Raw genomic sequence first — 17,506 nt, 5'->3', positions numbered from 1 at the left:
CCCTCCCCTCCTCAACCTCCCGATGGGTCTCAGGAGCCCCACCATGTGAAACTATGCACCCCTTCTTCCAGCAGGACCCCGTGGAAGTGCAAAGGTTTCCTGTTACATAAAAAATGCAAATCACTCTTTCTAAGCCACACTTTGCTGGTCCAGATCCCTACATAGAGAGACCTGAAAAACAGTGAGGACTTTGGGAAATGGGACGCTGGATAGCTTGACTTCTGACTGGGTCTGGCGGGGAGGCTAAGAGTCAGGAGAGGTCTGGAACAGAGGGCCAGAGGGAGGAGAAGCTTGAGGCTCACATTTTCTACAATGTCTGCTGGTATGTGGTTCCACAAACCATCTATCCTACTCACTCCCAAAAAACCCCTCAGAAAATCTAAATGTGCACAATATGTCATATATATCTCAATAAAGCTGGGGGGGGTAGGGGCAAATAAGAATCTCTCGATGGATCAGATCTCCAGGACCCACACAAACCTTGGGACCCAGCTAGAAAGACAGATTTTTTTTTTTTTATTTACTTTCAGGTGTCAAATAATAGGCAAATTAACACTGGTGGATGAATCCACTTCACCCTCATAGCTGTGATAAGAATTAGTGCACATCTGCCTTCTGCTCGGGTCATGATCTCAGGTCCTGGGATCGAGCCCTGCATCGCATCGGGCTCTCTGCTAGGCAGGGAGCCTGATTTCCCCCCACCCCACCCCCGCCTTTCTGCCTGCTTGTGATCTCTCTCTCTCTGTTAAATAAATAAATAAATAAATAAATAAATAAATAATGTTAAAAAAAAGAAAAGAATTAGTGCGCATCTCTTATAGATGAGGAAACTGAAACACAGATGAAGTCATTTATGCAATGTCTCAAGGACAGAGCTGGGATTTGAACCCAGGTAGACAGACCCCACAGCCCACGTTCCTAACCATTGAGCCTAACCACCAGAAGCTTTACAATATTTGACCCTGAATCTACCAAAGTTGCTAACAACCACTGTTTGGGAGTGGACTATATAGATCTTCAGCCCAAGAAATACTCTACCCAAAGCAGGGACACAAATATGTCCCATCCCACAGTGTCATGTGCTTTTAGCAGAGGTTTGGCTGTGCTGGGGCTCAGACGTGCCCCTCTACCAGGCAGCTGGGCTCAGCTAGGAGTGCTGTAGGCTAGGCATGGCGGGGCGGGGGGGGTTGGGTCTTCTCCGAGGCAAGTGCAGAGATAGCCTCCTGGGGCTGCAGGGGGTGGCAGGGACCTTCCTAAGAAGCAGAGCACAGCAGGATGGTAACCGGATCCCAGAAATGCTAGTTTCCAGTTACCTGAAATGTTGGGCCTCCTCAACCCCAGCTGCCCATTCTAGAGCCCCCACCAACCCCTCTGCCTGCCTTACTATTTTTTTTTTAAGATTTTATTTATTTATTAGACAGAGATCACAAGCAGGCAGAGAGGCAGGCAGAGAGAGAGGAAGGGAAGCAGGCTCCCCACTGAGCAAAGAGTCCGATGCGGGGCTCGATCCCAGGACCCTGAGATCATGACCTGAGCCAAAGGCAGCGGCTTTAACCCACTGAACCACCCAGGCGCCCCTGCCTTACTATTTCCTGCCCAACCAGCATGTGTCACTTGGATGCCCAGGGCAGGGCACCCCTTAGCCTCCTCTCCTGGGACCCTGTCAGGATCATGGGTACAGTGGAGGAAGACTTATGACCATGGAGTATAGAATATGCTGAAGAAAGCCATTCTGAGCAGCCCTCTCTCCTCCCCATGCTCCGCTTCACCCCCTCCCCCTTTTCCTTCTCTCTCTCTCTTATTCTCTCTCTCTTCTAGAACCCAGGTAGTTGGGCTTTATTGAGGCAAAGAGATGGATTTACAAACTCAAGCCCACGCAAACTGTTTTCTTGTCTCCCCTCTATTCCAGGTGACTCCTGCCTCCACATTCTTCCTCCCAGAACCTACTTCCCACCCCTGTGGCTTTCAGGAGAACCCCCGAGGCAGGCCCTCCTCAGGCTGATGGGTCACGTCTCTTGAGAGGGAAGAGATCCTGGGCTTGATCCCAAACCACTTTCCCCAGGCACTCGCAGGCATCCATAGGTACTTCTTGAGCAAAAAGTTTGAGTCCTTTGGACACCTCCACTTTCAGAGAGCAAACAGGAGGAGCCAAGCACTACTGCCTTACAGGAATCATCGTAACCACTTACTGAGCACCTACCACATGCCAAGCTAGTGCAAAGCAGTGTGCTGTGTGCTTCTTGACCCTCGATTCCTGGAAGTTGATTCCTCCAAAAGTATTTGTTGAGAATACATGCCAACCACTCTTCTAAGCACGGGAGCTCCCTCAGCAAGTAAGATTTCTCGAATGCAGGTTCATTGTGTGCCCTTGTCAAATGGGGACGATGGAGACTAAAAGTTTGTTGCAAAGGGTGAAGCAGCATCCATTTCAAGGTGTCGGACCCCGAAGCCACTGCGCCATGCACTCTCCGCCTTGTCTCCTCTCCACTACAGTGGAGGGTTTGTGGGTCAGAGCCAGGGTAGGGATCCCTGCCTCAAATGCTTATTTTGTACAGTTGTTTTGGGGGAGGAGGGATGAAGTCTAAACCGCCTTCAGAGGCTGAGCACTTGGTCTGTGAGTAATACCCCTGACCCCCAGCTGAGGACTCAGGACCCAGAGAACACAGAAGACTATGTGATTCAGGCTGGGTGTCTCATGGGTGAGAAAGATGGCTGGAAGTGTGGGGCATGAGGCTAGGGTTTTCAGGATGGGGGGGACACGAACTGGTGGAGATGAAGGAGGGGTGAAATCAGGATGGGGAATCAGCTGCTCAGAGCTCCGCGGTGACAAGGATCCAGAGGACAGCTCTGATAGGAGCCTGACAAGCTAGGAGGGAGCATCGGATGTGTGCTTCACAGGGGAGGGAAGGCAGGCCCTGGCAACTGTTGATGGCTGAGGAGGTGAGATGAGAGCTAAGGGGCCATCAGGAATCTCCCAGCAGCGAATTGGCAAGATGCAAATGGTGTCAGGCGATAATTCTGATAGGGATGTGCAGGACCACGGCGGAGACATGTGGGAGCTATCACAGAAGACCCAGGAAGGGCCCAGCATGGGTGGGGGTGGGGGGGCTGTGGTCTACTTCACCAGCCCTCACTCCCACTCACCCTCAAATCCCCTCAGTCCCTCCCTTTCTCAGACATCAGCCCAGTACCTCTGGCTTGGTTTACACCCCCCCCACACCCCCCCCCACACACACACACATAGCAGTGCCACAACTTTGGAAAAGAGGGTTGGGAGGCTGTGAGGGTGAGTGGAGGGTCTGACCAGAGAGGGACCTGGGCAAAAATGAGGTGGGCGATTTGGAACAAGCATACAGCCAGGACTAGGGAAATGCTGTTGGTCACCTGAGGAGGGAGGAATGGCATCTCCAGGGGAATATCAAGGGGGGCTATGCCTGGGCCACAGTACCCCTCACAGCCCCAGCCAGGTAGTGACCATAAGCCAGCCCGAGGCCATGACTGAACTAGAGAAAAATACCCCTTCTCCACTAGTACCCACTTACTGCTTGGGGCAACCTTCTCCTAAGATAGGAGAAACAGGGGGAGATACCCCCAAAGTCTGTAACATAACTGAGGATTTGGGGGTGGTAGCCCACAAAAACACACCTCCCCTCCCCTACTGGACTCTCAAATTCCACACTCAGTGCTGTAATCCTTTCGCTTAAGATTTTGTACCTAAGTTATTGTTGTTGTTTTTTTTTAATGATGCCCCTTGAAGTTATTATCAGTTATCCACAGCTCAGTAGGAATGAATCAATCTGATCAATCCCTTTCCACGAGTCAGTTTTGCTGTTGGAGGTGAAGAAAAGCTTTAAATCTTGGGGTCTAGGACACTGGGTGGGCGGGGAGGAGAGGAGGGTGTTGGGGCAAACGAGCAGGGAGAAGAGAGGAGAGAAGGGCACAAAAGGCAGAGGCTGGTTATGCCTGGGAAGGATGGGGCAAATCACTCACTTCTCCATTTGGGGAGGAGTTGATCAGAAATAGCCTGGGATAGCCTTTCACTACCACCTTCTCCTTCCTCTGGCATCTGGACCCTTGTTCCTGTGTCTGTATTTCTCCTCTCCGCAGCCGCCTGGAGTCCAAACTTTCTGCGATACGACCCCAAGCCTGCCTTCCCATTCCGCCGTCACCACCCATGGCTGGGCAGGGGCTCCCGCTGGACAGGCAAGGGGGGGTCCTGGAGGCAAGGACACTCTGAAAGGGGGCGCGCGAGGGTAGAGGGTCGGCGCGGCGGGGGCCGCGGGGCTCCAGGTCCAGGGGCGGGGCAGGGGGACCCGGTCAGCGGGCGGCTCACCTGCAGGACACGGTTATCTCCACCTTGGTGGCCGGGATGCTGCCCGCCAAGGAGTCGAACTCGCTCAGCGACGCCATGTCCTCGGGCTGCTCCATCGCCCACCGCGCCCCCCACCCCCAATTAGTCAATCCCTGCGCGATTCACGCCTCCTCCAAAGCGACTGAAACCCTGGGCTCTCCCCCAACTCCGGAGCCTGTGCTGGGCGGCAAAGGGAGGAGAGAGGAGCGCGAAGAGGGGGCGTGGGAAGTGAGAGAGGGAAGGGGGGGCGGAGGGAGCGGGGGCCGCGGATAGAGGAGGGGGTGCGGGTGACGCGACGAGGAGGCTGGGGGGCCGGCAGAGAGGGGCCAGGTGCCCACGGAGCTGGGGCGCAGCGGAGAGAGGCGGAGGGGCGCGGGGAGAGGACACCGGGAGGGACGCGCGCGTAGTCGTGGGGAAGGGTATGGGGAGAGGGGTGTGCAGCTTCGGGTGGGGACCGAAGGCGTGAGGAAGAGGGAAGAGGGAAGAGGGGCGTGGGGGGCCGGATCCGGCGCGGGCGGCGGGGGTGGCCGGACGCCGGCAGCGCGGAGCCCGGAGCGCCGAGGCTGCGCCGCCTCTCCCTGGAGCTCGGCGCGGGCGGCAGCGGGGCCGGGGACCCGGTGCGAGCGCCACCTCCTCGGCTCGGGCTCGGTCTCGGGCTTCGGGGCGCCCGGGCTGCGGGAAAATCAAATCTGCCCGAAGCCGCCGCCTCCCGCCAGCTGGGGCGGGCTGCGTGCGGGGTCCACGAGAGCCGGAGGGGGCGCCCGCAGGGGCCGGGGCGGGGCCGCGGGCGGGGTCTGCGCACGGGTGTGAGTGTGTCTGTGTGAGCGTGAGTCTCTGTGTGTGCGTGTGTGCGCGCGTGGCGGGCGTGGGGATACGGCTCCAGATGCTGGGAGCCTGGGGGGTGGTGACACCCAGAGACGGTCCGGGCGGTGAGCGGCTCCCTCTGCGCCCACCCCCAGCACCTCAGGGGTTTCCGACTGGAAGAGGGAGGGGGGTTTTGAGAACCAGGGGCTGTCTGTCTGAGAAGGGTCCGTGCGGGGCTAGGTGGGAGCGATGTGCGCAAAAGAGACATCACCCCCCCAGGAGGTTTGGGGGTGCTCTTTGCTGAGGGTGCGCCCAACCGGGGGTGGGGGTGGCAGGTGTCAGCCTATAAACAGAATCACATCTCTTCTGGAGGGGTGTGGGGACCACCCCAATGGCCCGAGGGGCCTCCTCGGTTTTCCGGGGAGGGCCGTTAGGCCTAGGCAGGGTCTGTGCACGGGCGCTCCTCCATACTCCTCTGGCTCCCGCGGGGCCTGGCCACCCGGAGCCAGCCACATAAGCCACACGTCAGCTCCCTCCCCATCCCCGGCCAGTCGTGACCACACAGCTGAGCCAGCCCCTGGGGTCTAGAAGCTTCCTCCACCAGACTGAGAGGGTGGCCGGATTAACCTGGGCTCCTATCCAACCAGCACCGAGTAGGCGCCTGCTGTGTGCCGGGATCTGATCCCTCCGCTGGGAGCAAGGGGACAGTAGAGGCACCTCTCAGGTACCCCCAACTCCCAACCAAGTCCTTCATGGCCTCAAGGCGGGACAGGCCCCACCCTGCCTCAGCAAGGCCCTTCCAGACCCGGGGGTCGCGGCGCCGTGGCGTCTCCCCAGGGGCTGCACGCATAAACTCTTCTCCAGAAAATCCCCCGCAGCCCCTCCTCAGTCCCCCTGCAAGCTTTGCTGAGATGGAGCCCCTTTTACCAACTCCCCCCCACCCCCCCGCCCCGCTGCAGCCGAGAGCCTGAGGCTGGACCCGGAAAAGCCACGCCCTCTGGTCCATGCCTTCAGCCGCTGTCTGAAGTCAATTCTTAGAACATGAGAAACAGCCAGAGTTAAAGATGAATATAAAAGCATATTCCTTGGCCTAGGTTAAGTGTTTCGTGTTTACCCACGGCTTGGGTTGAACTGGACTCCTTCTGCCACCCTGGACTGACACCAAGGGGGCAGAGGGTCAGCCCTGGGTCCAAAGGCCCCACTCTCGGTTTGAGCCTGTGGCCCTATCTCCCCAGAGATTAATTCCGGCCTCCTTTCCTGAGAGATGCAATTCTGGGCTTGGAATTTCTATGCCCTCCACCCTCCCACCACCCACACCCTCTCCTAGACGATTTTCCAGACATACTTGTGGAATATGTTATCTGTTCATTCCAGCCGTACTTACTGAAGACCTACTGTGTGCCTGGCCCACTGCCAGGGCCACTTGGGAAACTTCTTGACAACCACCATTCAATTTTCAAAGAGCCTACCCTTCCTAGATTCCATGCTTAATTTTGTTTTTTTTTAAGATATTATTCCCATACCATACAATTCACCATTTTAAAGTATACAGTTCAGTGGTTTTAGTATATCTCACAATGACCATATATGACTTTAAATTCTCAAAAAATAATTACAGGTGTGAGGCATTACTATCTGCATTTAATAAATAGGAAGCTAGTGGCCAGGGAGGCTAAGGAACTTGCCCATGAACCTCCAGCTGGGAACTGGTAGAGTGAGAATTTGAACCCTGGTCTTTGGAACCCAAGTTTGACTGCCTCTTGGGATGGGGCCAGCTGATGGTCTTAAAAACCGTCTACGAAATCAGGGACCTACTCCCAACCATAGGGAGCCACTAAAGGTTGTCCATTAGGTGAGTAGTGAGACTGAAGTTCTATCATGTTACCTTGCAATGTGACAGCACCTGGGAGAGCAGCCCCAGGGCCTCTTTCTCAAATGATTCTCTACTTGTCTGTTTCTCTCCATTCCCTCTCAGTCATTGCATTTCCACTGCTGGGTTTTGGCAAAACATTGTTTCGGGTACCTGTTCTGTGCCAGGGGGTGTCCTAGGCTCCAAGAATATAGATGCAAGAAAGACTTTGTCCCTAAAGAGTCTGCAGGCTAGTAGGGGTCCCAGGACTTGCAGACATTTAAGCCACAATGCATCATGAGGGGTGTTGTTGAAGGAGTTATAAAGGCCCTGGGAATGGAAAAGAGTGGCCAACAGTTCTGCCTCAGGAGTGGGAACAAGGGACGGTCAGGGAAAACTGCAAAAAGAGGTGGTCTGGGGATTCCCCAGGGGGCTCAGTCAGTTAAGCATCTGACTCTTTTTTTGTTTTTTAAAGATTTATTTATTTATTTGACAAAGACACAGAGAGAGACCCAGAGAGAGAGGAAACACAAGCAGGGGGAGTAAAAGAGGGAGAAGCAGACTTCCGGCCGAGCAGGGAGCATGATGTGGGGCTCAATCCTAGGACCCTGAGATCATGATCTGAGCCAAAGGTAGATGCTTAATAACTGAGCCAGCCAGGCACCCCAGCTTCTGATTCTTGATTTCAGCTTGGGTCATGATCTCAGGGTCGTGAGACTGAGCCTTGCGTCAGACTCCATCCTGGCCATGGAGCCTGCTTAAGATTCTTTCCCTCTCCCTCTGCACCCCTTCCCTCTGTGAACAAGCGCTCTCTCTTTAATAAAGGTGATCTTGAGTAGGTCATTGAAGGTGATGTATGTTTGGTTCCCCCAGAAGCAAACCCTGAGAAAGATTGAAGTGTGAGTGGTGTATTTGGGAAAAGAAGGAAACACCCTGGGGGGAGAGTACAGAGGTGAGACTACAGGTAAGCAGGCAATATGGGTGGTTTACCAAGCCGGTTATCCCTGGGCGCCTAAGGCTCATCCCCACTGAGGAGCTCTGGCAGACTAGGTAGAACATGCCTCAAACTTAGTCCACCAGAGGGGTGACAGATCAGGGGTGTTTATGCCCCAATTTTTTGGTCAGTCGTTGGCTCAGTGGCTGACGATTGCTGTTTTGTGGCAGCGTGGCTGGAGGACAGGGTGAAGGGGGAGGTGGTAGAATGCAAGGCCAGGGGTGAGGGGCCATGATGCAAGGCCTCCTCCAGGCGCAGGAGCTTTTCTGAAGGGGACACTGAAGGACGGCTGGTGTCTGGAAGACCTCCCCACCCAGCTACAGGGCCAACAGAGTGAACCCCAGAACGCAAAGCTTGCTGATCAGGCCCAAGGCCAAATGCTCACACTCCTTGCTCAGATGAATCGCTGATGGTTCAAAAGCAGCCAGAGGCATGCCATCGGATGGGTCATTTCTTCTTTGAGGCATCAGCTAATGCCAAGTTGCTGAGGTCACCTGTCATGCTCAGGCAAGCTGGCCGCCAGGCCAGCAAGTGCTGCAGACGTGTTGTCTGGGCCCGGCAGCCAGATTAGAACTGACCATGGCCCTGCTCCACCCACCACCCCACCACCCCCACCCCAGCCACATAACCAGTGCTCGTCCCTCTGATTAAGAACTATGAGCACGGAATGGGCCATGCCCAGAAGATCTGGAATAATCAGCATCAGCGCTTTGCCTTTGCCATCCAAGACTGCAAACATGCTCTTGTCTGACCTAATCCACGGTGTTAATGACGGCAGAGCAATTTTGAGAGGCAAGTCGCAGCATTGATAAGAAGAGGAAAAGCACCACGGGGTTTAGGAGGCAGAGAGCCTCAGAGAGGAGCCAGCTGCTGCCCACCCTTCTCAAGACACTTCGTGTGAATGCTGCCCTCAGATCTGCCCTGGGTCAGACTCGTGATGGTAGGAGGAAAGGGACACAGAAGAGCAGAAGAAGGGCTCTGCGTGGGACAGGGCAGTGAGGGCTGTCCATCCTGCAACTTAGAGCAAACTAGAAAGATGTGTTCTTTACTCTGGGTAAATGAAACCCCGAGCTAAATAGGGCACATAGCTCATTGAGCAGAGTGCGGGCGGGCTTTGAGCCTCCACTTACTCCCTTGGCTGTGTGTCCTTGTGCAGTGAATACCCCCCATTACTGTACATGGCAGCCCTGGGGAGAAGAGGAAAGATAGAGGGCATGACAGAAACCTGAAACCACCATGGCAGAAGGGAGGTGGGAGAGATGGTAGTGTCTGATTCCATCCATTAATAGAAATGCTAGAAGGGGCTTGGTTGGAGACCATCGAGTTAAACCCCTTCTTTAACTAAGAAGCTTAGAGAGGGAGAATGATGGACTCAAGGTCACCTGAACTCTTCCCCTGACAAGAAATGCCACCAAAAACAGCAAGGTCAGGAACCCACGAACAGCGAGGACCTGCCTGAGAAGTTGTGGGGAGAAGCCATACTCTGTTGGGGCAGAGGAAGAAGTCACAGCTCTCTACACCTCCAGCCCCCATTCTTCCCTGAGGGTGGCAGTCTTCCAGCCAGGCGCCCTACCATCCCAACCAGAACCCCACACTGTCTCTCCCTTCCGCTTCTCCCCAGATCATAGCACCAGCTAGCTGGGTCCAGCTGTCATCAGGGCAGAGAGAAGCCCCAGGGCACTTCTGCTGTCCACCCAGCAGCCTTTCTTGCCTTCGGATCCGCCCCTCTACCTCTCCCTGTCCTGGCATCTTTGGTGGCCCAGTGAGCACTAGCTTCCTCTCTCCCTTCTCCTGCTCTCTTCTTCCTTCCAGCCACTCAGGCTTTTCCAAGTCAGGGGAGCCTACCACCCCACACAGCCTAGCTACTGGAATGTTCCCAGCAGCATGGGATCCACTTGAGACCAAAGTCAGGTTATGGCTTGGCTCTGCTGGAGATCCTTCCCTGGTTCCCCTCTCACTCTTTGGTAAGAGGACTTACTGCCTATGGGCTCAGTCCCCTCCCGTCCCTGTGACCTCTTTGACTTCCTCTCATCGTTCTCTTCTCCTCACCGACCCCATCTCAGCCACACTGACCTTCTTCTCATTGGCCCTGCAACTCCTATCTCAGGGCCTTTGAACCTGCTGTTCCCTCAGCCCAGTCCCTTGGGTCTCTGCCCAAATGCCCCCTCTGTATGGAACCTTTCCTGACCACACCACCCAACACAGCGCCTCATTACTCTCCTCCCCCGACCCACTTTACTGTCCCTTATACCATTTTCCTTGTCTGTGTCCCACTAGGATGTAAATTTTATGCAGGCAAGGACCTTGCCTTGTTCAGTGTTGCATTCCCACCCCTAAGACAGTGCCTGGCACATCGCAGGTGCTCAGTGTGTCAAATGACTCAATGAAAAAAATCCACCCCTTCCCTCTGAAACATCGGCTCATTCAGGAGGACCCTCGGCCTCCACCTACCAGTCCCAAACAGGGGGGCAGTCTTCCCCACCACACACATCTCATCTAGCCTTCTTCTGTCCAGCAGACACATATCAAGCATCTAAAATGACTTCGGTCATTGAACTGTGTGACAACTGTCAAACCAAGAATCTCTGGGCCCCTTGGCCGGTACTACAGAGATGGGAAGGGATTTTTATGTATTTGTTTTTTACGGAGAACCCACCATAGAATAGGCGTAGCCGGGAGAATTAAACATGTCACGCATTTAATCCTAACTCCGAGATGCCGTTGTCTCTCTTGGCAATTACTCCTCTGTGCAAAGCAGCTGGTGCCAACTACCCACACTAGTTCATCACCAGGGATAGAGCGATGAGGGACAGCCCGTCTCCTCAGAGGGTGTGCGGTGGAATTGGAGCACGAGCTTGGGATTAATGTTCTAGAAACCTGCAGAATAATGGGCATTATCAGCTCCATTTTACAGATAAGGAAACTGAGGTCTGAAGTAGTTCAGTACCTTAACTTGCCCAAGTTCACACAAGTAAGTGATAACAGGATGCAGGCCCAGGACTGTGTGGGTCCAAAGCCCTGTCTTTACCCAACGCCATGCGGCATCCTTCCAGGCCTCATTCAGGGCTTGACCAGGAGCTTCAGCCACTGCCATCATGGCCCAGGCCCCTAGCCCCTCACCAGTCTACACTTGATCTGTGTTTGGGGCCTTGACCCACTTCTCACTTTGTCCAGCATAGACATCATAGTCTGTCACCCTCCCCCCAATAGTTAAATCCAGTATTTAGCTCAGTATTGTTAGTGATGATCTTAGAAAGCTCCGTGCTGCTGCCTTTGAAGATAACTCGACTTAGACTTTATAGGTCTGGAAACTGAGTCCTCGAGAGAAGAGATTGGCCCAAGGTTGTCCTACCAAAAGGCAGTAACTACAAAGAAAAACTAACAGGAGCTCTGATTAGAATCAGTCTCGGGGGGCGCCTGGGTGGCTCAGTGGGTTAAAGCCTCTGCCTTTGGCTCAGGTCATGGTCCCAGGGTCCTGGGATTGAGCCCCACATCGGGCTCTCTGCTCAGCGGGGAGCCTGCTTCCCTTCCTCTCTCTCCCCGTGCCTGCCTCTCTGCCTACTTGCGATCTCTGTCAAATAAATAAATAAAATCTTAAAAAAAAAAAAAAAGAATCAGTCTCGAGAATCTTCTCTCACCTTGCCTCCTTCAGGAAGAGGTGGGCCCCCTTGACTTTCTGTTGATCGGTAAACACAGATGTGCCATCTCTGGGCCTTCCAGAATAAAAACCAAGGGGATTCCTCCCCATACCCACCATTGGGCTTTTATGCCCAACCAGAACCAGCCGCACTAGGCTACCCTTAGCCTTTCCTCCTGCCACTTCCTCTCTGCCATGCCCAAATCCTCCCCATCTTTCAGGTCCTAGCACTTTTTTTTTTTTTTAAGATTTTATTTATTTATTTGACAGACAGAGATCACAAGTAGGCAGAGAAGCAGGCAGAGAGAGAGAGGAGGAAGCAGGCTCCCTGCCGAGCAGAGATCCCGATGCTGCGGGGCTAGATCCCAGAACCCTGGGATCATGACCTGAGCTGAAGGCAGAGGCTTTAACCCACTGAGCCACCCAGGCGCCCCAGGTCCTAGCACTTTTGAGACGTTAAAGTGGATTCTCCAAACCTGACAGAGTTTCTCCTTCCACGGAACTTCCAAAACTCTTTTCTTAGGTGGATTTTTTTTTCTCCTCTCCCCACTAGCAAGGGGTGTGCCTTGCAAGCCTTGGGTCTTGGTCCTCCACAGCCTGGCTTTTCCCGGGCCTCAGCCTCCCTCTTTCTTTTCACTGGACTTAATTGCATTAGAATACATTACTGCCAGTCAGCCAGTCTGCTCCCCAGCCTCCTGGACCCCCTCTCCACTTGACCTAAGCCCATTTCCTCTTGTTTGAGCATCTTGGGAAATGGAGGGTGAGTCCTCACATTTCTTCATGAACTTAAAAGCAAACTGTGTCCCTCCCTGAAGTCCCAACCTCTAACCAACACACCTGTCACGTTCTGGAGTGGCATGTTCATGCCCGGATGAGGAACAGAACAGCTGGATTTGTACCTGGGTGGCCTCGATGGATTCTATTCCCAGAAACCTCCCTCCCCCACCGTTGTCCCCTGTCCCGGTTGCTGTGAGGGCCTGCCTCGGCCACGGCACTCTCTGCCCCTCCCTACCTCAAGCTGACAGCACTCTCTGCCCCATCCCTCAGATTCTGTCACCACTGCTCCTTAGTGTCTCCCCTGGCTGCACCTGGAGTGGGGCGGCCTAAAGAGCCACTGAGAATCAAACACTTTTTTTTAAGGCCTAAATTAATTTTCATGCCAAGCTGCCTGTGTTTGCCTGCCTGGCCGCTGAAGAAAACTGAAACGTACACGAAATGCCACGAGACTGGCTTTGTGTGGCAGCTCACGTCCCTGCAGCCCTGCCCCTGGAGCTCGCCTGCTTGCATCTCCAGCTGTCTGCTGTGATTTGCCTGGGTTTTATTAACTCTGGGCCCTGCCCTGGAAGAGGAGCTCATCAGACACACTTCACATCTTGCTTCCCTCCAGCCCTGGCTAAGAAAAGTTGCCCTGATTACGGGAAGTATGTGTTCCCCAGTTCTCTGATAATTCTATCAGGAGCCAGGGTGAGGCTCAGGTGTCAGGCTCCCAGAGCTGCTGCTGATGGCCTCGGCCTCGGAGGCTGCGTGCATGCATGTCTGAGGGGCTGGAGGCAGACTGCCCGCTTCTCCATTCACGCTGTGACCTTGACCCACCCCCATTACTTTTCTGCGCGGAAATAATACCCATACTACCATTCCCTCCAATAATTAGATGAGGATGTGCTGAGAGCGACCAGGGAAGAAAAATACCATCATCAAATCATTGAAGTTTTGAGACCAGAGTAGGGGGCTAGTCCTCAGTCTACAGATAGAGGCTGGGTGAAGGAAGCTACCATGGGTGTGCAGTGACCTGGTTTGAAAACTAGTTTCCATGTTTTTTTGAGGGGAAGGAGGAGGGAGCAAATGTAGAAACCGAACCTACGGGAGGTTAGGGTAGGGCGGAGGGAGAGAGCAGACCCCCAGCTTGAAGCTCAGCCCTGCAGAGGCCCAGCCCACTGAGTGAGGCCTTCACCCATGGAATGGATGCTTCTGTGAATGGGGCATTATGATGCCTTTTTCAAAGGCCTTTGGAGAGCTTCAATGGAATAATATGTGGAAAGCATCTGGCACCTGGTATGTTCCCCAAACACAAGTTCCTTCCCGACTCTTGTTTTATCTTAAACAGCATCACAAGTGCTTTCAAAAAGGGAGGCGCAAAGAGAACATTTTCTCTGAGTCGAATGTTGCCGACAAGACAATCGTGAACCTCAGATTCCCTTTCCTTCGGGGGTTTTTCCTCTACAGTGAATGTGAAATAGCCATTTTCCCTGTCAGTGTGATGAGGAAGTAGAAATATTGCTTCTCCCTCCTCCCCCGCTGCTTCTGCTCTACAAGAGCTTCCTCACAGGTACACGTGGGCCAGCAGCTTTTAATGGAGCTGCGGCTGGATCCTCATGGAGAGGAAAGTGATTTCTGGGAGATTTGCTGAGTTGTGAGGCTAATACAGTTATGATCCAATAAACACACTGGTTAGGGTCATTCTCTCCCTGCTTCCCTCCTGCTGTGCCTCCATAAGCCTGGTTCAGGCTGCTGGGAGGGAGCTCTGAGATGCTAAGCCTAGAGCTTCCCCCAGCCACCTCCGCCTGGGGACACCCTAGGATGCAACGGTCAGATTGGACAGGCCACCTGCAAGGCAAGAGATTGAGGTTCTAAGCCCTGCCCCACTACCAGATCATTCTTTTTGTATATGTCATTGTCCTCCCCCATATGCTAAAAGTGGAAATAAGAGGGCTGCACTTGGGATCAGGAGTTCCCAAGCTCAAGTCCTAGCCCTGGCCTTTTACTAGCCATGCAACCCCGGACCAGATATTATATTCATTCATTCACTCCGGACCAGATATTGTATTCATTCATTCAGTCCGTACAAGGCTTTGTGCTACTTACTTTCGGTCTCTGGGTTACTCATCTGTAAATGGGCATACGAAGGCTGACCTTAGAGACTGAGGTGGGGGATTAAGAGAAAAATACAAACAAGAAGCTTCCATGGAGCACGGAACAAGGGCAACAAGAACTTTTCATGGTAAGCTTCCTTCTGTTGACTTTCTGATTCTGTAAAAATATTTTCTATTGCTGGGTGTCAAATCGGGGCTCTAAGATTAATTCCTGAAGGAATGAATACAGTTGTAAAGCAGAATATTAAGCAGCTAAACGGAAAGTGCCTCTTTATACTGAGGCATGCTACAGAACCAGGCTCCGCAGTCGCAAGGCCTCGGCCTATCCTGCCATCTAGACAGGAACGAGGGTTGGTCGGCATGTACCAAAGGACACACTTACTGCCAGGCTGACATCTCAGTTCGGGCCCCTTGCAGTCTGAATAGTTAGTTGCTGGTTTTCCCCATCCAGGATTGGCAGGCCCCGGTTAATAACGTCCTGAGACCCAATGGTAGGCCTCTCCTCCTGAAGCAGCTGCAAGGCTAAACTGTATTCACAGTGGCCCCTAGTGGCAGACTTCAAGAACAGCACGATAAGCGGAAATTTGGCAACTGAAGGACTCTTCTCAGAATGACCTAGATTTGGAAATTGAGGGCCAGCGGGGCCTGGTTCTAATCTTCACTTGACAAATAAGGAAACCAAGTTCCAGAGGTAAAGTGCTCCACCAGAGGTTACACAAAAACTCACATGCGTCTGTCCACAAACTTTGCCTCAAACTGTGCATCTGTGGTTTGGGATGTAGTCAGGATCATGAATCTTACCCATTTGGAAGAACAAGAGAGGATCCAATTTCTAAAACCAGACCAAGCCAACCTTAGAGTGAGACCATAACAAGTTTTCTTCTCCTGCATTTTGTTTCTCTCTTATTGGTAAAAGAATGTGCCTGGAAAATCCCTATTCTGGTATTGACCTAGAGTAGTAACCTACTCTACAGGAAATGAGGCTCTGAGGCCACGAAGCCAAAGAAGTAGACTCTGCCACTCAAACAGATGTGCTTTTCAATGTTTCCTCCTCCACACGTTGCAAGAATGTGGTGCCAGAAGGGGCCACAGGGATGGCTCAGATTGGCTCGAGGATCTGGGGGTAGGAATCATTTCCCTTATGTGGGGAAAGCTATTTTGACAAATTCTGGAGACACAAATCCAAAAATAAATCAAGCTGAGGACTTCCAGAGGGCTTAGTGGAAAGGCTTTGCTGCCATACCAGCTAAAGCCTGGCTTTAGAGATGGGGTAAGGCTATTTCAGCAAATGGATCTTAATCTTTTCCTGATAGAGAACAGTTTTAAATGATTCATTCAGCAATAACTTAAAGAATTGCATAAGGTGCTGAAGGGGCTTCCGGTGGGGAACAAGACAAGGGCTTTGCTCTCAGAGGCTAGCCTGGTGGGAGGGAGAAGCTATACAAGGTCAGTTTGCTGAAAACGTTGGGATAAAGAGGCAGGAGAGGTGTATGGTGGCTTCAGGGGCCACGGTAGTACCACGGGCTGTTTTCTAAATGCTGGTACTTGTTCTAGAGACCTGTTCTAGCTCATTTAAATCTTTACAATAACCCTGTGAGGTCAAGACCATAATCCTCATTTTATAGTTGAGGAAACTAAGGTACAGAGAACTTAGGAAATTTGTCCTTCACACTGCTGTCAAGTGGGATCTGAACCCCAGTCTGGTTCCAGAGCCCTTATCCTTCAATGTCATAATTGCTGATGACCTCTCCCCTGCACTTTCTGTGATGTCTGTGACCTACACCACCGTACCCACCCTGGTGTCCACACAGGATCTCAGTGCCATGCAGCACGGTCTCATGTCCCGTGTACAAAGGTGGGAATAAATGGCAGAAGGGCGGGGGCACCTGGGTGGCTCAGTTGGTTAAATGTCTGGCTTCAGCTCAGGTCATGATCCCAGAGTCCAGGGATTGAGCCCCTTCCTTGTCAGGCTCCCTGATCCGTGGGCAGTCTGCTGCTCCTTCTCCCTCTGCCCCTCCCCTGGTCATCATGCTCTCTGTCTCTCTCTCACTCTAAAATAAATAAATAAGATCTTAAGAAAAAAAAAATTAAAAGGCAGAAGGGCATTTTCTAAAAGCTTAATATCAGCCGCCAAAGTCAGAAGCAGTTAAAGCTCATCCTGTGCTTTGAATTTCTTCACTCTTCCAAGGCCACCACTGGTTGACAAGGCTGAAGGTCAGGTTATGGTGCTGACAGCTCCATGCTCTTAGGAAAATCTTCCCTACCCCCAATGTCTTGTTGGGTAAACATCACCTCTGGGATCTCACTACTCAAAGTGTGGTGTCTGGATCAGGAGCCACCATCTCTTGGGCGCTGGAGAGAAACTCAGAATCTTTGGCCAGATGCTGAATCCCAATCTGCTTCCTTGCAGGCTCCCCCAGCAATTCCTGCGTGAGGTCAAGTACACCAAGAGTAATGTACTCAGGTCCTTCTTTTCCTTCTCCAAGTAATAACAGTACATTTCCACCACCCCCAAGACCTGGGTGAAAATGGGCATTTTTAGGATTATGACTCTGGGAGATAAGTGGATGGGTATCTTATTCTTTTCTAGAGGTGGATCCAGTTTTGTCTACCCAGTCCAGGCAAAAAGAAGTTTCTATTTCCCCAGAGTCTAGAACAGTACTGTGACCAACACCACCACTGAAAAGTTATAAAAGTCATTTACATAGTTTGTTGTTGGGTTTGTTTTTTGTTGTTGAGAGAAAAGTAAGAGAAGGATGGAAAGAGAGGCTGAACCTGGGAAAAGCTTGGAGAATAGAACTTTTTGGCCATTCCATACAGTCAATCATCATTTCCCAGATTTATGGACTGATAAATAAGAACATTAAAGCTACAATCCTCTCTTCAGTCAAGGAGGTATCAATTAAGGAAGGCACAGTACATACTGCCTCTGGTTCTGCAACCACAGGAAGGTAAGATTTCCTGCAAGTTCAAGAGATGCTTTAGGTCTCTTAGCATATCC

At 52.5% G+C, this 17,506-nt stretch overlaps 1 protein-coding gene across 2 annotated transcripts in view; it reads right to left on the bottom strand.

Annotated features, from left to right (window-relative positions):
- Positions 1–5,069, bottom strand: part of CPNE5 (copine 5) — an 89,307-nt gene extending 84,238 nt beyond the window's left edge. Inside the window, exon 1 of one of the 2 annotated variants that reach the window (XM_032862351.1) lies at positions 4,334–5,069. In XM_032862351.1, the coding sequence (XP_032718242.1) occupies positions 4,334–4,428 (95 nt within the window). In that variant the 5' untranslated portion in view covers positions 4,429–5,069. The remainder of the gene's footprint in view (positions 1–4,333) is intronic. The other variant, XM_032862352.1, reaches the window with a different exon arrangement.
- Positions 5,070–17,506: the final 12,437 nt, after the last annotated feature.

This window comes from Lontra canadensis, unplaced genomic scaffold (assembly GCF_010015895.1).
Source record: "Lontra canadensis isolate GAN:19392208 unplaced genomic scaffold, GSC_riverotter_1.0 scaffold23, whole genome shotgun sequence".
Lineage (NCBI taxonomy): Eukaryota > Metazoa > Chordata > Mammalia > Carnivora > Mustelidae > Lontra > Lontra canadensis.
This window is presented reverse-complemented; position numbering and strand designations above follow the sequence as displayed.